This window comes from Festucalex cinctus, chromosome 8 (assembly GCF_051991245.1).
Source record: "Festucalex cinctus isolate MCC-2025b chromosome 8, RoL_Fcin_1.0, whole genome shotgun sequence".
Taxonomy (NCBI): domain Eukaryota; kingdom Metazoa; phylum Chordata; class Actinopteri; order Syngnathiformes; family Syngnathidae; genus Festucalex; species Festucalex cinctus.
In genome coordinates, this window is record NC_135418.1 from 22130701 (window position 1) to 22153741 (window position 23041).

The following is a 23041-nucleotide window of genomic DNA, read 5'->3' on the forward strand; positions in this document are numbered from 1 at the left end:
TGTTATTAGTCAGTTTCCATACACCGTGCAATTAATAGTATTACACGTAATTAGCTTTTATTTTAAGTTTAACAAAAAAAACAAAATTTTTTTTTTATTTATTTTACTTTATAATTTAAGTTCAGAACAACAACTTTCTTTTTTTTTTTACACTTTTACTCTAGTACTTGCAATTATTTGGCTGTAAAAAATACACTTCAATTTTTTAAAATTATTATATTTTAATTTATATTTTTAATTTACCTTAAAAATCTAATTTGTTGACAGAATTGATTGTCACATTCCCTATTGTATTGGCTACATGATTGTGAAATGTTTTTTGTATTTTTTTATTTTGATTTAATTTTGAATGTCACAAAAAAGATTAAAATAGATAACAGTTCAACGTTTACCATCGGGATTGTTAAAGTACATTTATTTATTTATTTATTTTACATTTTCTTATGTTGGCTTGGATACTTGGATTTTTGGATAAAAACAAAACAAAACAAAAAAACAGTGGTTAGATGAAAATGTTATGCGTCTTTTTTTTTTTTTTTTATTGTCAATTAAGAATTTTACCGTACAGCAATTATGTCTTTTTGGAAGTCACGGCTAATAAATCAATATGTAGTCAAAATTAAATTAAATTTTAATAATTTAAAACAAGTACACACCATGCGTCCATGTCTGTGCATGTGTGTAGTTGAGCTCCCCCTGGCGCTTGAATGTGTTAGTGAAAATACAGTATTTATTCATTTTCGCTCAGGCAGTTGCCGGCATGTCGCGTTGACGCGAATAATTCCAATTCCCTGCCTATATTGTTTGTAATTGTATGTTTGTTTACTAATAATAATAAAATAAGTTTAAATAAAATTCCCATATATTTTCAGTCAGGCATCCTGTGGGCAAGCCTCACGGTTGAAGAAACATTTGGGGTCCTTTTACTTCACGTGCGCGTCTGGGAAGCAACCATGCCCAAGTCGAAGAGGGACAAGAAAAGTAAGAACAATTAACATGTTTGTTGTTAAATGTTTAAACTTGCTCCAAATACTCGCAGTGTTTGTTTGTAAGCGAATTAAATGACGTGTCAGTGTGAATATAAGGGACTGTAGCATGCTAATTGTAGAATGCTCTGGTTCACTCAATGACATTCACTTGATTTTCCCACAGTTTCTTTAACTAAAACAGCCAAGAAGGGACTCGAGTCCAAACAGAAACTAATAGAGGAGGTAATTTTTTGCACAATTGTATATTCTGTGCTGCATGTTCGCTGCTATGTCTAAATTAGCTTTACGTTTTTCCTCTAGTTACGGAAATGTGTCGACACCTACAAATATTTGTTTATCTTCTCTGTGGCTAACATGAGGAATAATAAACTGAAAGACATCAGGACAGCCTGGAAACACAGCAGGTAAATTTGTTTCAGTTGTAAATACTTATCTAATAGATAAATAACATTGAAATTGCTTTTTGTAAAGGTGACTTTTTTTTTTTTTCTATCCCCCACAGATTCTTTTTTGGTAAAAACAAAGTCATGATAGTTGCCATCGGGAAAGGAGAAACGGATGAATACAGGGACAACTTATGTCAGGTAAGACTCATCAGTGGAAGAAATAAGTCATATTAACGTTTCAATTCTTGATTGACAGCTCACCATCATGGTTGCGCCCTCCTGTCATCTTTGCAGGTCAGCAAGCACCTTCGTGGTGAAGTTGGCGTGCTTTTCACGAATAAAACCAAGGAGGAGGTGCAAGAGTGAGTAAGCACACAATTGGGTATTAATTTAATATGTGGTCAGTTCCTCCCAGCCTATGGCTTTTCATGATACTCCATTGAGTGCAGAAAAAAAAAAATACTAGTAAAAAAAATAGATTTTACTAATCAATATTTTTTTCCCATGTTACTAGTGTAGTAAATAATGGGGACAAAATACTTTAAATGAATATATAGTACTAATGAAGGTAGACTAATTTTAATGTCGATTGTAAGTTTGTGTTTTTTTGTTTTTTTTCCCCCCCTCAAAGGTATTTCAGTCATTACAGAGAGATGGATTACGCTCGGTCTGGAAATCTTGCTCAGATGGACGTGACTCTGGACGAGGGTCCTTTGGAGCAGTTCACGCACTCCATGGAGCCTCAGCTGAGGCAGCTGGGCCTCCCAACTGCACTCAAGAAGGGTACGGATCTCAACATAGAACAAATAACAGAGACTAACTGATTACAGCAATTTCTTATATACATATATATATATATATATATATATATATTTTTTTTTTTTTTTTTTTATTATATACAAGGTGTGGTTACGCTACTGAAGGACTACACGGTCTGCAAGAGCGGCGATGTCCTCACGCCTGAACAGGCTCGTATTTTGGTGAGTTCATGTGAGATTGATTTTATTAGAAAAAAAAAGTATTAATTTTTTATCTATTTATATATTGCTAGTCAAACAAACATCTATTTATTATTGTTAAATAATGGTTAAAACGTGTATTTATTACTGTTAAATAATAGTTACAATAATATGCTGGTACCTCAAATAGCAAGTAACCCATTTTAGGAGTTTTTCAAAATATGAGCATTCACTCAGGAATAATTGGAGTTACTCCTAGATGGAGGCAGCAAACTTTTTAGCAAGCAGCCTATTGTGAACAATTCCTCAGAGAGGCCAAATGCTTGCTTCAAGCCGTTTACCATTCCCAGTTATAGTTTAAATGCAAAATAGAATCTGCTAGCTTAATGCTTTTGCATAATGAGAAATGCCAAAGATTGGCTAGTGAAACGAAATAGCACTGATATTGCTGTAGTTCATGACAAATTTATTTGCTTAGACATTTATTTCATTTCATTAAAATGTTTGACAGAAATTGTTGGGTATCGAGATGGCAGAGTTCCGAGTGACAATCAAATGCATGTGGAGCTCTGAAACGGGCGCGTTTGAGATCTTGGAGGACGAGGAAGAGCCAATGCAGGACAACGAAGAGAATGACAAAGAAGATGATGAAGAGGAGGAGGATGGAGAGTGAAAGAAGATTGTGTAGGTTTTTTGTTGTTTTTTCCATCATGTTTTTATTTTTAAGTATCACATCAGGATTTTTTAATCGTATGGAACAATTTTTTTTTTTCATCCCCAAAACATTTACTCTCATGATCCTTCAACTTGACTTTTTAGCTCTGGAATGAAAAAATGCTCCAAAGTACTTGATTTGGAGAGCCAACTACAACAAAGTTAGTTGCATTGAAATGTCATCCATGTTAGAAAACTAAACTTTGTGTGTTCAGTACAATTCATCTTACGATACAATATAATTAGAGTGAAAGGGAAAAGGAAGGAGAACAGAACGTGTGTGCAAATTAAAACGAGGCTTGATTAGAATAGAAGGGGGAACCTTTATAAAGTCCTCTGAAGGTCATTATTCATTTATCAAAAAAAAAAAAAACTTCACAAGTTAGGGATGTTGGGCTTTGGGGTGATATACTGCATTTTCAGTCCATCCGAAAATTTCACCCAAAAGCCCAACATCCGTAACTTTTCACTGCGTGGCATCTTATCGGAAATAGTTGGGACACTCGTGAGCGACCAGGTTCCAAGCGTCCCCGAAGGCCTTCACCACCCTCTCATCCAGAGGACCTTCCTCCGTGGCGGCCAGATTCTGCCTGAGCTGCTCCACCCTGGACATGCCGATGATGACGCCGTCGCCGAGGTCGCCCTTCAAACAAGCAAGACACGTTACAATTACTCAATCCTCCGTTATTTTGATCCATGTGGCGTCTGCGGCACCTTAAGCTGGGAGTGGTGGTACATCCAACGGATGGCGGCCGACAGCAGGGTGGGCGGCGTCGGGCCGTATGCCACCTCCAAGGCCTTTTGGACCACTTCTATGGCTTGGAAGTGACTCTGCTTCCAGTACCTACACACAAAACGGAGGACAACAGAAAGTCAAGTTATTCTGAATTACAACCAAATTTTTCCTTTTAAACTGGCAACAGGTCTGACAAAAGAAAAAGTGAAGTTTGGGCCAGACTGAAATAGAAAGTCACCTGTCCCTGTACGTTGCAGCCCAGTTGTTCCCAAAGAATCTCCCTGCGGGCTGAGATGCGTCTTTGTCCTCATAGTGATACTTCCCAGTCAGAAGGCCACCTAGCATTAGACAATATAAACATTAGCTCCATTATCTGTTCCCAAGTTATTTTGGAGAAAGAAAAAAAAAAACTTGTTTCATGAGTTAAAAAAATAAGTGAGAAATATGGACTATGTGAAACAGTAATGTCGGAGTCCTTTGTAATAAGTCGTGTACCTGCGAGAGGGTTGTACGCGTAGAACTTCAACCCAAAGTACCTCAAACATGGCAGCAACTCTGTCTCCACCTGTCTTGTCGTGGCATTGTACATCCCCTGTGAAAACGCAGGACTTAGTTTATTTGAACACTTTTATTAAAAAGTAGTTTAGCATGTGGACGTTTTTACGGAGGCATGTTGCATTCACTTAAAACAAAAAACTTTCCGATTAATTTTTTGGGAGCTTTGTTTTTTTTTTTTTTTTTTTTTTTTTAGTATTTTTTTTTTTTCTGGTTTTCTAAAAAAAAAAAAAAATCCTGTCATAAAAAAATACTCCCAAAAACAAGGGGGAAAATTACTCCAAAAAACATTTAAAAAAAAATAAAAAACAGAAAAAAAATTATTCCAAAAAACAGAACAAAAAGTTACTAAAAAAAAAATAAAGCTCCCCAAAAAATTAGTCAGAACAGTTTTTTTTTTTTTGTCTCTCTCCCCCCCTAAACCAAGTGAATGCAATACCATACCTTTTAACATACACAAAAAAAAAAAGGTACTTTTGGTAGCAAGGCCCCATGCACAAAATTGTCAAAGTTGGAACAAAAAGCACCACTTGGTGGACAAAAAAAAAAAAAAAAGTCGGTACAGTCCACCCTCACATACTCTGCAAAGAAGTGCTAACTACCTGATTTAGATATATTTGGAAACAATAGTTAAGTGGGAAAATGCACGTGTAAATAAAAAAAAGCCTCCCTCACCTCATGTACAAAACAAATCGAATTACCTGATACACCGTGGGCACAATCCAGTTATTCTGTCTGCACAGGCACACAATTTCAGCCACTTCCCATGATGCAAAGTTGGACAGTCCAAACTCCTTGAATTTCCCCTACGGGAGACATTTTGAAACTACTCATTAGGTGCACACGTACTCATGATACTTCTTTACCAAACAAAAAGGTTTTTCCTTGCCTCTTTGTGGAGCTCGTCGCAAGCCCGCAGGGTGTCCACGATTGGGTTGAGGTGATCAGGGGCGTGCAGGTAGAAAAGGTCCACGCAGTCGGTCTGCAAACGTTTCAGGGAGGTTTCCAGTTGAGAGCGCACACTCTCTGGTTTCAACGTCTTGCCGTCCCACGGGTTTGCCTTGGTGGCGATGCTGACTGGATTCAGAGAAAGACACAAACACAAGTCATTTAGTTAGTAACTGGATCAATTTTTCGTTTATTCATATAGCACATTCAGTACTCCATTTTGCTTGTTTTTGCTGTCTATTGTAAAGTAAGTGAGCAGTACATTTTGAATCAATATCTACTCAACCAGTTTTGGGGAGGTTCATGCCCCCGATGATGGCCTCTGACTTTCCGTCCATGTACATGAAGGCTGTGTCCAGCTGTTTGTGTCCGCGCTCCAGGAAGGTCTTGGCCATCTCCAGACTCTGCTTGGCGTCTGCACGGCCTCCGAAGGCCATGGTGCCGAGCAAAGTAATCGGTCGCGTCGTCGACATGTTTCGCCGAGACACAAACTTAACGAATAGGTTGTTGCACAGCGCGCTTGCTATAAAATGTGACTTGCGTGGCGAGAGGAGTCGCGCTGTTATTACGCACTGCATGGTTGTAGAGTTCAAGGTTCGCGTTGCACAGCGCGGCCGCGGATAAAATTACTTTGACGTCAGTGGCTCCGCCTCCAGTGCAGGCAGATAGCTGTTATACCCCGAAGTGACACAAGAGGGAGCCAAACAACTGAGAATAGTTGTATTTTTGTAAGCGGAAAATAAGTTTAAAACTTTTTTTTTTTTTTAATCTTTCGAAGAACAAAAAATTGAGTTGTGATGGAAATCAAACTTACAAGAAAGCCGCATTTTAACAAGTGAATTGGAAAAAAATACTTTATTCCGAGAATGACACATATTTTATACTTTAAACTAAAAATTAATATAATCAGTCGGCACGGTAGGCGAGTGGTTAGCACGTCCGCTTCCCAGTTCTGAGGTCTCCGGTTCGAGTCCAGGCTCGGACCTTCCTGGGTGTAGTTTGCATGTTCTCCCCGTGCCCGCGTGGGTCTTCTCCGGGTACTCCGGTCTCCTCCCACATTCCAAAGACATGCATGGCAGGTTAATTGGGCGCTCCGAATTGTCCCTAGATGTGCGTGTGAGTGTGGATGGTTGTTCGTCTCTGTGTGCCCTGCGATTGGCTGGCAACCGGTCCGGGGTGTCCCCCGCCTACTGCCCAGAGCCAGCTGAGATAGGCGCCAGCAGCCCCCGCGTCCCTTGTGAGGAATAAGCGGTCAAGAAAATGGATGGATGGATTAATATAATCATATCAGAGCATTGACTTGGCTGAAAGTAAAAGTAGTGAGGCATAAATGGTTTAGTATGTTTGTTGGCCTTTTCCCATATACTGGATGTTTTTTTTTGTTTTTTTTTTTAAATGATTGGCATCATTTATTGTAAATTATTTTAGCGGACCACCAAGGACTTGTGGACCCCAGTTTGAGAACCCCCGGTATACAGTATGTTGTAAATATTTTTTATTGTTATTCTTTTATTTATTTAATTTTATTTTTGGGTGGGCTCAACATGTCTGAACACTCACCACTTATTGCAAACATGTATTTTGTGAACTTTTTTGTGAATTGCCTTTTGTTTTTGTGTAACTTGCCAAAAGAGCTCCTGTCAAAAACAAATATCCTTGCAGTTGGGCCGAATGTTTATTCTTTGCATATTGACACCTACAAGTTACAGTGTGTTCAATCATTTTTGTCAATAGAAGCATGTGATCCAGCAGCCATGGCCCAGAAACTAAAAATGAACCCTGATAGGGTACATGGATGCACCTTTCAGTTCGTATAAATAGCCGTCATTCGCTGTTTTTTATGTCCTAATCCGAATGTCATGTAGCCAATGCTGTGTCCTCCTCCAAAGGCCTTTCAGCACTGACCCCGAAACTGTTTGTGGGTCATGAGCACACATGTGAGCATTGAAAGTTCTGTTTATTAGAACAGCGGCATCGCCGACCCCTTGACCGCAACCAGTCAGCTGTTCCCCCTCCACCCCGCTCACTAGCCATTAAAGGACTTCACGTGACCCCCAGAATCCAATGCAACTGATAACATCACTTCAAGTGTTGTTTTTGTTGATTGTATTTGTAACATAAATAGGCTATGTGAGGGATTTTTGTTTAATTCATGTCAGTATTTTGTTTCTACATTTGTGAAAGAAAAAGAAACCATCACATTTTGTGTAACTTTACTGTCTTTGATGATTATTTGATGTTTTTGCTTTTTGAAAATTATATTTATAGTCATTTCAGATGAGCTTGACATACTGCCCAAAGCATATTGTTAGCTAGCTATGACGTGGCGTCTGCTAGCCAAACGGTGAACCGCACTGTGAGCGTAAGTAACATTAGCTGATGCTTATCCAATATTGTATGTTTTATGTGCGAAGTTGGTACACCTCTGTAATGTTTAGAAAACTCTGAATATAATTACAAATATGTCATTTTTTTAATGCCACCCAAAATGGCAACGGCCCACCAGGTGTGAATCACTGACTTACAAATTTGGTTTATATTTTTGATATTACACTTGTGTAAGGGTACACTTAAAAATAAAAAATAAAAATCCAATCCCTTTAAACACATAGCTGTTTTCTAAGTAAATAAACGTGTTTTTGCCATACATTTTAAGTGCTGCAGGGAGTTTGTGTGCGCGTGCGTGGATGCACACATTACCAAGTGAATGGAGGGTGCCTCCTCCAACCCCCCTTCCCCAAGTGAAACATCTGCAGGGAGCAAGTGTGGATGAGCTTCTGTTTTTCTGGGTGATTTCTGGCAGTACGTGACGCACACACGCAGGGAGAGCGAGATTGGCTCTGTCACGAATGACATCTTTGGAATAATTGGCTCATTTCCACGCAGAACACCACCTCACGTGCCTATTTTTCTATATTTTTGTAGCGTTAATTAGTGATTTTTTAAATTTATTTTTTTACTTATGATCGCGGGTGCGAGCGAATCACGTGTTTAAAACTAGAAATGAGGATTATGGAAAGTGTGTTCGTGTTACTTTTGTCCTTATTTGTTCAAGGGGCACAAGTCTACCGGCATGACAACTCCAACAGCCTTCAGTCGCACATGTGAGTAACCAGTAAGTTTGATGTATTTCCGCGTTTGTGTTTTGCATGATGCGCAACAGGTTCCAGTCGTGAATTGCGGCAAACGCGCTGTAAAATTCACATGATTTCTTCTACCTTTATGTGAGAGTTATGATGATGATGATTGGTCGTAACTTGCTCTCCCACTGCTGGGTTTTGTATCGTGCACCCAATAATTGGTTGGAAGTGATGTACACTAAATGTGTGTTGCACTCATAACGTTCATTTATTGTTAAATTTTTGCATGTTAATATATAAACATTTGTCAGTTGTCAACGCCCCCCCCCAAAAAAATAAATAAATAAATAAATAAACAAATAAGTAAGTAAATAAATAAATACAAATAATCACATTTTGTCATCTATGTTAAAGCAGTCATTATGCAATGATAATGATAATCTGGAGGGGGGGGGGCTCAACACTCGCTTCTATAATTTGACATACAAGAAACCACCGTGCCCGAGAAAAATCAACCAATCATAGATAGATAGTTCAGTTCTTGTTAGTCACACCACATTAATAATAAGGCACTTTTTTTGTTAAGTCAGCACAAGGCAGCGAATGTTCACAGAGCATTTACATTGTCAAAAGTCATCTAATATTTTGTACTTTTTTGTTTTACATAGAAAATAAATCTTGATTAAAATGCATTTATTTAGATAATTAAGTCATTAGTTTATTGATGTATTGTCACTAAAACATACCAATAAAATACATTTAACAAAATTAGTAGTATTTGTATTTGATTGATTATTAGCTCATTTGCTCCCAAAGACGTATTTATGCGTGTGGGTTTTTTTTTTATGTTGTTTTATGCTAGCTAGAGCATACAGACGGCTTTGATGCAGCCTCGGAAATGAAGAGAAGGCTTGAAGCAATGGTAGTTATTACAAAACCGGGCCAAGAGGTGGCAGCAGAGTATAAGAGATCAACCAGGCCATGTTGCAAAAAGCTCTTTTTCCCTATTCTTTTCACCAGGAATGTGAATAATGATGAAACTTAGCTATATTCTAATACTAATTGCTGAAAAACAGAAACAGATATAAATATACTTAATAATATAAATATTATTTTGCTCAGTCAGAAGTTTTATTGCATCACAGTTCCTCTTCTATGGCTATCATTACATCTGCCTATCAATGACTAACTTATTTTCTGTATCTGGAGCAAAGCAACAACTGTTTTGAAGACACAAGAATTGTTGACATCTCGTGCAATAATAGTTTAACTCCAAATTGTAGAACTTTTGTTTTTGGGGTCCTTAACCCCCAACAAAGTCATCCTTGTTGGCCTTTGCTGCTATTTTAAAACTACCCGACTGTCTCACTTTAGAGCGCCACCTGTCCTACTTGCTGTGTGTGCAGGAAAAAAAATGCTGCAACTGAAAGTTTGAGTTGTCACTGACAGTGCAGCGCTACCTCATGTGTGCAAGATCAACTTTGTAGATGTCTCAAAGTCTGTTTAGCTAAAAAAAAAAACAACAAACAAACATCAAAAGCAATCACTTAAACAAAACACGTACTCAAGCTCGTCGGTCCATCTTGGCTGCCGTGTTCTTCAAGTCCACCTTTACCTGTTCACCTGAGCAGAATATTTCGACACCTTAACGCTTTCTCCCCACTTTTCTCACAGGCCCAACGTTTGTATGGAGCGTGAGATGATGCTGGTGGCTCAGAGGCAACCGTGCGTTCAGGCTTTCACACGCATGGTCAAAGTGTGGAAGCAGGGCTGCGCCGGGCAGACGTGGTGCGTCGGGTACGAGAGGAGGTGAGCAAGTCGCGTGGATTTATTTTTTGAGACCGCAGGTGGGCAGAGTGTGGCTCAGTCGGTTCTTTCATCCGGCCAGCATTTTTCCCCAAGACATTTGATTAAAGTGGAAATCAACCATAAACATTTCTTGACAATAATATGTTATATGTGAGCTCACTAGTCTAAACATGACATTCGGATTAATATTACAATTGTGGAATAAGAGTTATAGCCATTTCAGGGGGCGGCCATTTTGCCATTTGCTGTCGACTGAAGATGACATCACAGTTGCTCAGTGCTCATTCAACCAATCACAGCTCACTTATTTTCTGAAGCTGAGCTGTAATTGGTTGTTACCTGAGACCTGAGCAACTGTGATGTCATCTTCAGTCGACAGCAAGTGGCAAAATGGCCGCTCCCTGAGATGGCTATAACTCTTATTCCACAATTGTAATTGTAAAAATGGCTGGATTTTGCTGCTTAACTCATATTGCACAATTTTAACCAGAATATCATATTTAGACCAGTGGGGCTGCATAGAACATATTATTGTGAGCAATATTTTGGGTGTTTGACTTCCCCTATCAAATAGTGCATTTATTCATTATTATTTACCTTTTTAATTAATTTATTTCTGTAACTAATTAGTTATTTGCTTTATCGTGAGTAAAATAAAGATTATTAAAATAAACAATGTAACATCTCACTGGCATCTAAATTTCTAAATGTGGTCCATTTCATATTTTCTTTCACAACCTGATACTGACCAATATAAATCCAATATGATGTCCGATATAAATTTAGGTATCGTGTAAAAAGATCGATTAAGAGATTTTTCTGCCCAACGCCAACAATATTATGTACTTTACATTTTTTACACTGTTTTTAGTTTATTAAATAATTGGTTAACTAATCATAATTAAAATTAATTGTAAACATTTAATAAAAATTAAGATGAATTAAAATGGTGTAAATATAAAATTATTATTATTATTATTATTATTATTATTATTATTATACACTTATTTTATTAAGTAATTAGTTAATTAATTGATTTTGATTAAATTAATCATAAATAAAATCGACAATCTACTTTAAATTATGTTGTCAAATTTAATGTGATAGATAATTAACATATCCATTAATAAAAATGTGGTTCTTTTTACTATAAATTAAATTGTCCATGAATTAAATTTAAGCACGATGTCATGACCTTGTACAGCCTTGCACTATAAAAATGACTGTATCTGAATCAGTCCGAGTCACCTATTGTGTTTCAATCATAGACTCGCCCCCGCCTCCCTCCATTTTGTTTGCTCCTGCAAGGGACGCCATGTAGATACACTTTAAATGGATGCATTTAACTTTTGTCCACCAGTCATGTTTGGTTTGATCCTTTCCTAGCAGCACAATACCATAATTCCTGCTCCCTTCATCTTGGCTTTTTCCCATATCACCTTTTCTCTCCCGGGCTTGTCCTCTAATGACAGCTGTCTTATACTTAAGGTGTACACGCACGCACTCACAGCATCCCCACTCAACGCAACCAGCTATTAAACACCCAACAGTCTCCATAGTCAACATTCCACTGAGAGCCTTTATGGTAACACAGTTCCTGAGTCATCCCACGTCAGAGTTGCTCACTCCTTGCTTTGAAGGCCGCTGAGGGCTGCAATTACTTGCTGTAAACAAAGTTGTCACGAGGCCTAATGACCGTGAAGTGCGACAATGAGAGGGCTCCCAAAAAGTACACCGTTCTCCAAAGACGTGTCTGGGAATTGTGTGCCTAACAAAACCAGTGAAAAACGACTCTTCATTATTAACTGTACATACCCGTATCATTCTTGACTATTATGCGTCAGATGAGTGCTTGTGTGTGTTTTTCATTGCTGACAGGACGGCGTACTACACTGCGTACAGACAAGTGTACCGGCAGGATTATCACACCGTCTACAAGTGCTGCTCCGGATGGTCTCAACTCAACGGAGAAGCCGGTTGCCTTTATCGTAAGTACACTGTTCAACCACGCTTTGGAAAAAGAGTCGCCACCTCCAGATGTGAACTCGCTCATGTTAATGCACAGCTGTGATGCCACGCCATGATTGAATCCAAAACAGGCTACTCTGTTCTTATGTCAGAAAGCCGCGAAACAGTAGGGTTGTAATGACGGCAATACATAAAAAAAAAACAAAAACGTATTTATACGTCATTGGGAGTAAATGAGTTAAAGAGATACTTCACTTATTTAGCCCATTATAGCAATAAAAAGTTAATATGTTGTCTATAATTAATTTGATACATTCATTATTTTTCACGTACAATTAGTACCTTTAAAAACACATTTTGCAACTTGCTGTCGACTGAAAATGAGATCACAAGGGCTCAGGTAACCAATCACAGCTCAGCTGTTTTCTAGGTTTGGTCATGTGACATTCACAAGCTGAGCTATGATTGGTTACCTGAGCCCTTGTGATGTCATTTTCAGTCGACAGCAAGTTGCAAAATGTGTTTTTAAAGGTACTAATTGTACGGGAAAAATAATGAAAGTATCAAATTAATTATAGACAAAATATTAATGTTTGACTGCCAAAAATGGCTAAATAAGTCAAGTATCCCGTTAAAAAAGTCGAGTTAATTTCCATCTGTGTAGTTATAGCACCCTCTGGTGGCTAGGTTATTTTTTTTTTTTTTTTTTTTTTTTAATTAATTTTAATTTTTTTAAAAAATTTTCACAAGGCATATTTTGTCCCTTCTATGTTTAAAAATTACACTAATGGTCAGATGAAGGTGAACGTAATGTACTTGTGAACAGAGTCAATATGTGTCGGGACGCATTTGCAAGTAAGTGCTATATATATATATCTATATCTATATATATATATATATATATATATATATATATATATATATATATATATATATATATACATATGATATTATGGTGATTTAATGATATGTCACCCTGAGTAATGAAATTTGTAGACGCTCCCTAACATAAACGGTAGGAGTGAATATCAAACATCAAACGTCAAGCCAACTTTCCCTCGCTTTTTAAAACAGTCATCAACGGATGATCTTAAAAAGACATTCCTTGGGAGTCGGGACTTCCCTGTTGTCTCCCGTTGTCGAGTAGACACGAGGAGTTATCTCCTCTTTTCGCGGGACAATGGCTGCCCTTCCAAACAGGCTATTATCTCCGTAACCAAATATGTTTCAGCACTCGGAGATGGGACAAAAGAATTGCTCTTTTCTCCGAGCCGCTGAGCCCGGATAAATGCTAGCTGGCGTTGTTTAATCCTCCCACCTCGTGTTGAGACATTTTCTTCCTTCTGTGTGTGTGTGTACTCCGAAACCATCCGTGCGAGCTAATTAGGCAAATGACGTGCTGTTATTGAGAGGCAGTTGAGGGTCTAATCACGTTGTTAGGTCCAGCAGACATAAAGGCTGGGAAGTGGCTGAAGGTCACATAGTAACATCTGTCATTAGCTTACCATTTTCCCTCTTTATCTTTTTTTATTTTATTTATTTATTTATTTATTTATTTATTTTATTTTATTTTTTTTTCCCCCTCTTTATCTTTGACTCCATTGGAGTTGCCTAAATGTAGGTTCCCTGTCTTAGGGTTACACTTACACCCTCTAGTAAAAGTAATGAATTTTTTTTTTTTTTTACGACAATAAAGATTTATAAAAGAAATTGTGATTTTTTTTCCTGGAATAACATAATGTTATCAGGAAAACCTCGTTAAAAATTTTCTTGTTCAGTCCCAATTTTTCCATCATAATATTGCTGATATTATCCAATCCATCCTTCATACTTCACTTAAGAGAAGTTTTCACAGGATCAAATATTTTTAGAATTGATTATTCTATCAATAATTCAATTAATTAATCGGATACCTTTTTTATTTTTGCATTAAAGTGCATTACAAAAACATATTTTCCCTTGTATACTGTTTATAAACCAGTGATTGTTGTTTATTTCATATTCATATTGTGATTAAAAAAAAGGGGGATTGATTTTGTACTCGCCAACTGATTATGTTACCGCTCAATTATTGCTTTCCAAAGTAAAAAGAGATGTTTTCAAATCTCTTATTTCGATTAAATACAGAAGATAATCAGTCTTCTTTTGTGAAGGACTACAAAAAATCATTTAATAATTACTGTTGAGATGAAATCAGGGCATTTTGACTATTTAAAAAAAAAACGACTCCAAATGATTATGCGATTATTGAAATAGTTGTCGATTAATTTGAAAATCGATTGTTGATTAATCGATTAATTTTCCCAGCTCTACTTTCATTGTTATCGTAGTATATTACTGCATATTTTGGAAGAAAAATACAACTTCAATCTTACAAGAAAACATTGAAATATTACTAATTTATTCGTCTGACATTACAATTTTTTTTGCAACTCTGACTTCTTGCTAACTCAAATCTTATCACAAATAAACTAGTTTTAAAACATGCGTAATCATATTAATTTGGTATATTATTATTATTTTTTTTACATTTACTTATTTGCACATAAAGTACATTTAAATATAGTATATCATTTTATTCTTGTGCGATTAATACACAAAATATACAACTTCAGTCTTTAATTTTTTTTTCCGTAACATTACGACTTAAAAGAAATCTAAATAAAATGTAACTTGCTGAAATATGAATGTAAATTTTATGTCTTATAAGAACTGTATTACATGATTTTTTGATATTTTTTTTTCAGTCGGTGTAATCTGTTTTGTTGTTAGTTTGTGCAAAGCGCTTTGTGACAGCTAAGGCTGTTTGAAAACGCTATATATAATAATGTTATGACTTTATTTCCCTCCATTTAGACCCCCCCCCCCCCCCCCCCTATTTTAATGTGGCCTAATACTCATTTGTTCCAAACCAGATGGTTTAGTGCTAATAGAAATATTAATAAAATATAATAAAATATAGGTCTTATATAAAAAATAATGTATTATTTTATGCATCAGTCAGTACTAGCCTTGAGATCTGTAGACCTGTCTCTTTCTTTCTATTTAAGCATGTGCACCCCCCTTCTATACATCTCCAATGTGACTCTTGTGTGTCTCCGAGACGACTCCAATCATCTCAATGGCTCGATGTGCTTCTGACAAAGAGTGAAGAGCTCTTGACTCTGCGATGGCGACTTCCTCCACTTGAGAGTTCTAAAGCGTCCATGAATTGCCTCGGCCCGGAGCCACGGGCCCGGGATAGTACGAACGGGGTCAGTCAGGAGTGGAAGAAATCGGTTACGTTGAATGCTGGCAACAATAGCTTTGTGGTGGTGATTGTGCCAGGGGGGGGGGGCCGAGGGTCAGGGACAATGGCTCCTCCGGTTTGTCCTCCTGGTTAAATGCTGAATGGGAACTGGCCTCCCTTTGTGGCGGGACCGAGCTGGCAGAGGTGGAACATGCAAAACAGGTCGAGTGGTGCGAACAAAGGAAATGGTACCGTGTGCAGCCATGGGTGGTCTTTATGTGGGTGTCATAGAACAGTATGTCGGAGCTCATGGGCGCCGACCCAGATGCATACAAATTTGCGTGAGTGGAATTTATGAAAAATAAACATTAAACATATCATGAATCTGATTAGATGAAGAAAAGAATGTGCTTTGATTTTAATATAGAGGTCAAATTCTCAAATCTATATAATTCAGAAGCAATCCCATTCACTCCCGGCTGTTTTACTGCATTTTGACTGATTTTGCAAGGCCCACAGAATATTGTGTTCTCTTGCTATAAAAACATGGAACATACCAAAAGAAGAATTAAAGCCTCTTCTTTCATCAGGAAAAAAAGTAGATTTCTATCTGTTTCCGTTTTGCAGCAATTAGCATTAGAAGAGAGCTAAGTTTCATCATTATTCACAAATCTGTTTAGAATTGTGGGGAAAACAGCTTGTTGCAACATGGCCCTGGTTGATCTCTTATACTCTGTTGCCACCTGCTGGCCGTTTTTGTAATAACTACCATTGCTTCAACTTTTCTCTTCAGTTCAGAGGCTGCGTCAAAGCCTTCTATATACTCTAGTTTAAAAAAAAAAAAAAAAAAAAAAAAAAACTCTAAATATATCTTTGGGACACTGGTAATATTTATACTGCTTGATCTCCTTTGCTCTGTTGCCACCTGCTGGTTGTTTGAGTAATAACTACAATTTCTTCAACCGTTATTTGCAGTTGAGAGGCTGCATCAAAGTCTTCTGTATGCTCTAGCATAAAACAAAAAAACATATAAATAGGTCTTTGGGACACTTAAAACATTTAAAATAGAACGTATTTATACGTTTTTGGGAGCAAATGAGCTGTAATGAGCAAAACTGTTCATCCTTAATTTTAGCTATACATTTTTTAACCTGTCTCCACCTTATTTGATGTAATGAGCCATTCACAGTTTAAAAATGCGTGCGGGGACAAGGACAAACTGAGCTTCAAAAAACGGGCCCCCGCTGTCTGGCCCGCTCTCCGAGGGTTCAACAGGTCGACGGAGCCTAAACAAACACCGGGCTGCCACTGTGACGATGTGGTCATCCCCTCGGTGAGCTGGAAGAGCGACACCTGCTTCGGGCTTTTCAGTTTGCTCAGCACGAGTCGCTGCCCCCGCTTTGTCTGCCCTGCGCTCTCTTGCGGACGCCGCTAATCCTCTCGCAGAAAGTGTCTTTGTAGTCAAGTGTAGACTTTCCCTGTGACGGATGAGAGTGAGTTTTATGCCACTCTGAATGCCACATTTAGGTTTTTAATTCAAGGGAGATTAATCAGCGGGGACTACTCAGGATGGGGGAGCAACCCAAAAAAAAAAAAGCCCAAGAGTAGTTGCTGGCTTCTCTCCCACATTCCAAAGATATCCATGGTAGGATAAACGAAGGCTAAATTGCCCATAGGTGTGAATGTGAGCGTGAATGCTTGTCCATGTGTGGCTTGCGTTTGGCTGGCAACCAGTCAACCTTCAAGCAAGTTAAGTGCGCACTTCCTCCATGACCGAGTGGTTAGCACGTCTCAATCTTGGCTCTGACCCTCCTGTATGGAGTTTGCATGTTCGCCATATGTTTGTTTACGTGGCATTTCACCCATATTCCAAGAACATGTGTGCTAGTTTCATCACTCGAAAGCAGAGATGAGCAATTTACATACTGGAGTGGGCCGCAATTTTTCACCATTGCTAATGGAGGGCCACATAGGATGACAAACTTCCTACCCAGATGTATAACAAAAAGGGTATTTTTAATATGGACAAAATATGTACATAAGTGAAAATATGTGCACATTTCATTTTTGATAATAGTTTACTCTTTAACTCTTCGACCGCCAAAAACGTTTAATGACGTATGCTAAAATCCTAATGAATGCCGCCATAAACGTTAATTGACGTTTACTAAGTTTCTTTTTTTTTCTTCTCTCTCTCTCAATGGGCAGTGCAACGTCTTGTGCAGCACTGCCTGTTCAATGGGTTGTGGAATCAAAAATACCCACTAACTATGGCCAGCAGATGGCAGCATTGTATCTTTTTTCAATGAGCTCACGGTATATGAAATTACAATGAAACGTGACTGATGTGATGAAATTGAATGTTTTCAAGGATGACGTGAATGATCAAAGCCTTTGTCACATTAAATCTAATTCACAGAGCATCAATAAACAAAAATATTGATAATATCTAAGTTAGTGTTGTGCAAAAAAATGTATCATTTCAATGTCACTCAAATTACCTATTTTCAAATGTGATTACTAAAGAACGGAATAAGGTAGAAACATACTTTCTTTTATGTTTATGTAGTCGTAGCGCACAATATTTTTATTTGCCTTGAAAGATGAGTGAAAATGCTCGAAATCGGCTGGCACTGTTGGTGTTGTTGTTTTTTTTATATTTTTTTGTCAAAGAGTTAATAATAAAAAAAAAAATTCACGCATAATTTTATTGAGACAGTTTGTCCTGTATATCATTTAAAATCTGTATTATCTGATTATTAGACCAATTTACACTGTTGTACTGTATATGGCAATATAAGACCCAGTGTAAGTGCAACTAAGACACGTCTGCCATCTAGTGGTGAATGGTGATGTAACAACTTAAAACTACAGTTTACTCCTGCATATTCAAAGTTAAGCACCCGCAGATTTGCATATATGCAAATTCTTTTTTTTTTTTCTTCAATATTTTTTTTTCATATTTTGGATTTTCCCATTTTTCACCTTAAATTTGGCCCTGCGTTCTTTTATTTCATCTTCAGAAAGTGTTGCTTTTAGTTTTGCTAGATCGTTATTTGTGCTGGACTAAAATTGCTCAACTTAGTTAGGATGCTGACTCCCATGAACTCAACTCATGACATCTATATTTAAAACAACCACCGCTATTTTCTTAAGGTGGATAAGATACAATAAAAACAGCAAAAGCCCGAGAATTGAACCCTGTGGAACACCACACGTCCCGTTATACTTGTGAATTCATATTGCACATATTCGTCTCACCGCTTTCATTTTTTTTTTTTTTGCTCGACCAGTATGAAGGGATTAAAATAATAAAGACATCACACGACGTACCATCACAACAATCACGTTGACTACTGAGCGCGCCAAATTCCCTGCAGATAGACCAAGCAATTTGATTTCCTGCACCCAATGATGGTCAAGTGGGGCGTGTCATCAGAAATCATATGAGTCAGGTGCTTTCTTTGACGTCCACCAAACCCTTCAGACTGATTCACCGAACCCCTGAAGTTCGATTGAACAACCCAGGTTGTTGTATATCAAGCAAGAAGGTGAAAGAATCTCCTGTGTGTGAGTTCTGCTGGCCGCCTGGAGGGTCCCGATTTGCTGAGCCGTTGCCTGACGCCCGAAGAAATACGGATGTTTTGGCTGGAGCGTCGGCCTCTGTGGAGCCTCGCGAAGTCTGCACTCAATTGCGCTTGTTAGAGACCTCCACGTCGTGTCCCCTTCCTTTGTGCGGTGGATGTCATTCCCCACGGCTGACATGATACCCCTAAATCCTGGCTGCGAATACACCTCATCCAACGTGTGTTTTTAATACCCTAAAGCACCGTTTATACTCCCTTTGCAGAGAAACAGATGTCTCTAAATCTAAATTGAGTTATATAGATGTCTGAGTGTAATTAAAGCAGTCCGAACAATTTACATTACATAGTAATTTCTCCAATTTAGCCTGAGGTGGTGATTATATCTAGGAAATGCCATGAATTAGAAGTGGCGGTTTTTAACATCCTGGCCAATTTTTAAAAAGTCAAGAGATCCCACACGTGGTCTGTCATAGTACCAAGATTGACCTGTGAGAGGCAGCATGGTGCCACAGGACAGCCAGACTGCTAGAAAACACAAAGAAGAAGACAGATTGAAAAATTAACCGAATAAGCTATGCTAACTGTTTTATTGCTCATCTGTTAGCATGAGAAGGGAGGAAATGTACGCCATTTTGATGATCAGTGTTTGTGTACCTCGCTTTAAAACTTTCCGATTGTCGGCCCGAGCATTTTTAGAGTAGGTCAGGGAGGACAAATCCATGTTTACACACCCAAAAGCGCAGGATGATCGTTCCAGATAATAAGCCCTAATCATGACCAGTGTTTTGCAAGATGGATGGACGGATATTTCCTGATGGACTGCTTTTTGAATGTAATAATGGCAAGGTACTGTTTGACAATCTGATTGGAGGGCTTAGCACACCTCCAGTTCATATCGCAGAATGTTAACATTACCACTGGGTCATTGACATTCATCTAAAAGTTCAGTTCATATCTAATCTCCTCGTGGGAAGCAAGACTCTTTCGTTTGGAAGTAATCCAGTTTGTTGCTACCATTTATTTGGGGTGTTGGAATGGAAACGTTACAGTTGGAGCCAAGTGTTGAGATTCTGGAGGAGTCTCAAAGTCCTGCTGCGGTCAGGAGTCAACAGGCCGATGATAAGACCCTGATAGCAGCAGATTTGCGGATGTGGTGACATCAGGCAGGTGTTTCACTTACCTGTGTTTGTTTGTTTGTTTTGTGGTGCAGCTGTGTGTAGCTACGGCGTGTGCTTCAATGGCGGCCAGTGTCGAGAGGGATCCACCCAGCTTTGCGACTGTCCTGCAGGGTTCAACGGGCCCAGCTGCCAGTATGGTGAGTGGTGAACTGTTTTTTTCTTTTCTTTTTTTAAATTAACTCATTTAAGCCCAAAAACGTGTAAAAACGTTTTTAATACTTTGTCATTCACTCCCAAATACGTGTTTTGTGTTTTTTTTTATTTATTATTTTTTTTTTTATGCACGAGCATACAGAAGGCTTTGATCCAGCGTCTGACATTAAGCGGTGGCTTAAAGCAATGGTAGTTATTAAAAAAGCGGCTAGCAGGTGGCAGTCGAGTATAAGAGATCAGCCAGGGCCATGTTGCAACAAGCTCTTTTTGTCAGTGTTTTCACCAGGAATGTGAATATTTATGAAACTTAGCTATATTCTAATGCTAATGGCTGCAAAATGGAAACAGATACAAATATCATTTTTTTCCTGCTGAAAGAAGAGACTAATCTTTCTTTTTGTACGTTACTTTTTTTTTTTAATAGCAATAGAACACAATATTCTGTGGGCCTTGCAAACTCTGTCAAAAGGGGGTTTCTTCAATGAAAATGGTTGGGATTCACTGAGTTAATTGAATTTGAATGCATTAGAACTTCCCTAGTCAACAATTATTTGGATTTAATTTTCACATAGAAATGAATAATATTTTTTAAATAATTTGTTCGGTCAGCATGATGAAACTTTTTTTTTAACTGTAGACCTACAAACATACACATATACAAGTAGACAAACTAGTCTCACATTCACACCTTCACGGCCAATGTAGGCGAGTGTTCAGTGAACCTAACATCCATTTTTTTTTAATACAATCTCATGCTTTAAGGTGTTCCAGAGTTGAAATTCCGCTGCACTTTATCACATGTTGCGCACATTCACGAGTCTTTTTCTATCCCACTAATGAGAAGCTGGCGGTGAAAGATCAACTCAAAGCGTGTTGATTATAACACCTTGACAAAATGATGAAGTGAGAACCGTTTGCATCCAGAAGATCAACAGGTTCACAGTGGTAAAGTTGTTTTCCTTGTTTTTTTTTCTGGATAATAGTCAAGTCCATACATCAAAAACAGACAAGGTAGATAGACGTGTCTTAAATTCCTCACTGTAGTATTCATACAGACATAGAAGAATATGAAAGGTTTCTTATTTACGGTTACATGTTTTATTGTATGATAGTCAGCCTTTAAGTACTCATTTCTACATTCACCTTACAGAACTTTTTAGTCGGGCAACCAGTTGCAAAATATGACTTCAAGTTGCTGAGAAGTGAAATCGAAGTCTATGGACGGTTTTGAGTCTTCACTGAACCTACCGTGTATGTTTTTGGATTGAATCACACACTTGAAGGTTTTCCAGAGTCGAGATCCTTTTCCATCCCACCAATGAGAATCTAACAGTCAAGTCTGTCCTGTGATTGGATGATGACCAGTCCAGGGTGTACCCCAACTGTCGTCCAAACTCAACTAGGTGATGCTCCAGCTCACTAGAAACTGGATGGATGACCTTTTTCTCCATGTGAATGAGATTCTTGGCACCTCAGCATTTTTGGCTTCTTGACCAGCAGAACAAACATTTTATCTGCAGAGACCCCTTTGTTGAATTTCAGCTGCTGAACTGAAACAGCGGAGGTCCCTGTTGTTTTTCCCCCGATAGCGCACCACACGACAGGAAATTCCTGCAAGTGTCGACACCGTCCTAGAACGATACCCCCCACCCACCACCCCCAGCACGCTCGTACGCACGAGGATCACATTGAGGCGACAAATCCACCTTGCTGTATTTTCTCAAGAACTCCGCGGTGCAGCAGATGTGTCTTCATGACACCATACCGCAAACATTCACCCCCACCGTGCTTGTTAAGTCGCTCGTGATCAAGCTCCGGCAATCCGCCGCTGACAGCCCGTTTATGCGATCCTAAGCCGAGCTGAGTTGCTTCTGATTACTTCAAGCTTCATTATGCACGGGAACGCGCGTCTACGCTGATGTTTCCTCTTTAATGTGACACAGCATATGGCGGAGGTGGGATATAGAAGATGGTCGCTCTTTTTCCAGTAAACACACGTCTGCTGTACAGGCTATTTAGTCTGTGAACACTTCTGCCGGTTATACTGTTCTATGGCTGGCATCTTGGTGACTCGGAGGCATCAGGGACAAGCACGTGGCTGTCCTGTTTGTGACTTCACTTGAGCAGAAAAGCTAAGTGAGTGATTGCCAAACGGTGTGCTTAAAAGTTCTTTCACTAGATGGCAGAAGATAAAATTAACGTACGTATCTACGTTGTGTTAACAAAGCATTCCCGGTTGTACGTTTCACATAGCGCTATGATAATTTGGAGGGATACACAAGAGCCCACGACGTACAAAAAAGTCTCTTGGAATCATATGCTCAACCAAACAGGAAGTCCGCCATTTTGATTTACGTTGGGATTTGTAACCATTTTTTGTGGCCTTTTTTAGGGGTCATATTTTAACAAACTCCTCCTACAAAATTTATCCGACCGTCTTCAAACTTGGTATGTTTCATCTTAAGATGTTTAAGATGCAAACTCATCCAAAGTTTTTTATTTTGTCGCACGCCGTTGCCATAGCGATGCATTGTTTGCCAAGTAAAATGCTGCTTTTTTTTTGTTTTGTTTTTTGGTTTAAACATGTGAGAAAACTCATGAAACTTTGCACACACATCAGACTTGTCATGAACATTAATATTTTAGAGATTTCTTGTGCAATTTGCAATACATGGCTCAATAGCGCCCTCTAGACATTTTTATGAAGCTTTTGCGATTGTATGATTCAGCTAGATTTGTAAAAATTGGGA

General features: G+C 38.4%; 3 protein-coding genes across 3 annotated transcripts in view; 2 read left to right on the top strand and 1 right to left on the bottom strand.

Moving 5' to 3' along the window:
- Positions 1 to 837: 837 nt before the first annotated feature.
- Positions 838 to 3268, top strand: mrto4 (MRT4 homolog, ribosome maturation factor). The gene is made up of 8 exons (XM_077528517.1): positions 838 to 981; positions 1153 to 1211; positions 1290 to 1393; positions 1492 to 1573; positions 1670 to 1737; positions 2007 to 2158; positions 2279 to 2355; positions 2846 to 3268. The coding sequence occupies exons 1-8, from the start codon at positions 954 to 956 to the stop codon at positions 3005 to 3007; spliced, it is 732 nt and encodes a 243-aa protein (XP_077384643.1). The 5' UTR covers positions 838 to 953; the 3' UTR covers positions 3008 to 3268.
- Positions 2780 to 5899, bottom strand: akr7a3 (aldo-keto reductase family 7, member A3 (aflatoxin aldehyde reductase)). Its single transcript, XM_077528516.1, has 7 exons — positions 5574 to 5899; positions 5229 to 5416; positions 5041 to 5145; positions 4280 to 4376; positions 4023 to 4122; positions 3763 to 3892; positions 2780 to 3691 (listed from the first exon to the last, which is right to left on the bottom strand). Exons 1-7 carry the CDS (start codon positions 5863 to 5865, stop codon positions 3530 to 3532), a joined length of 1074 nt encoding a protein of 357 aa, XP_077384642.1. The 5' UTR covers positions 5866 to 5899; the 3' UTR covers positions 2780 to 3529.
- A 2216-nt stretch (positions 5900 to 8115) lies between these two features.
- The window catches only part of megf6b (multiple EGF-like-domains 6b), a 70815-nt gene continuing 55889 nt past the window's right edge, over positions 8116 to 23041 (top strand). Inside the window, exons 1-4 of the mRNA XM_077528747.1 lie at positions 8116 to 8391; positions 10042 to 10176; positions 12055 to 12164; positions 20171 to 20275. Of these exons, the coding sequence (XP_077384873.1) occupies positions 8291 to 8391; positions 10042 to 10176; positions 12055 to 12164; positions 20171 to 20275 (451 nt within the window). The 5' untranslated portion in view covers positions 8116 to 8290. The remainder of the gene's footprint in view (positions 8392 to 10041; positions 10177 to 12054; positions 12165 to 20170; positions 20276 to 23041) is intronic.

Coding starts and splice junctions, on each gene's coding strand:
- mrto4 (XM_077528517.1), top strand. CDS start 954: ATGCCCAAGTCGAAGAGGGACAAGAAAA. Junction 1,394..1,491: donor ACAGCCTGGAAACACAGCAG/GTAAATTTGTTT, acceptor TATCCCCCACAG/ATTCTTTTTTGGTAAAAACA. Junction 2,356..2,845: donor CTGAACAGGCTCGTATTTTG/GTGAGTTCATGT, acceptor AATGTTTGACAG/AAATTGTTGGGTATCGAGAT.
- akr7a3 (XM_077528516.1), bottom strand. CDS start 5,865: ATGCAGTGCGTAATAACAGCGCGACTCCTCTCGCCACGCAAGTCACAT. Junction 4,123..4,279: donor CGCGTACAACCCTCTCGCAG/GTACACGACTTA, acceptor GTCTAATGCTAG/GTGGCCTTCTGACTGGGAAG. Junction 3,893..4,022: donor GCTGCAACGTACAGGGACAG/GTGACTTTCTAT, acceptor TTTTGTGTGTAG/GTACTGGAAGCAGAGTCACT.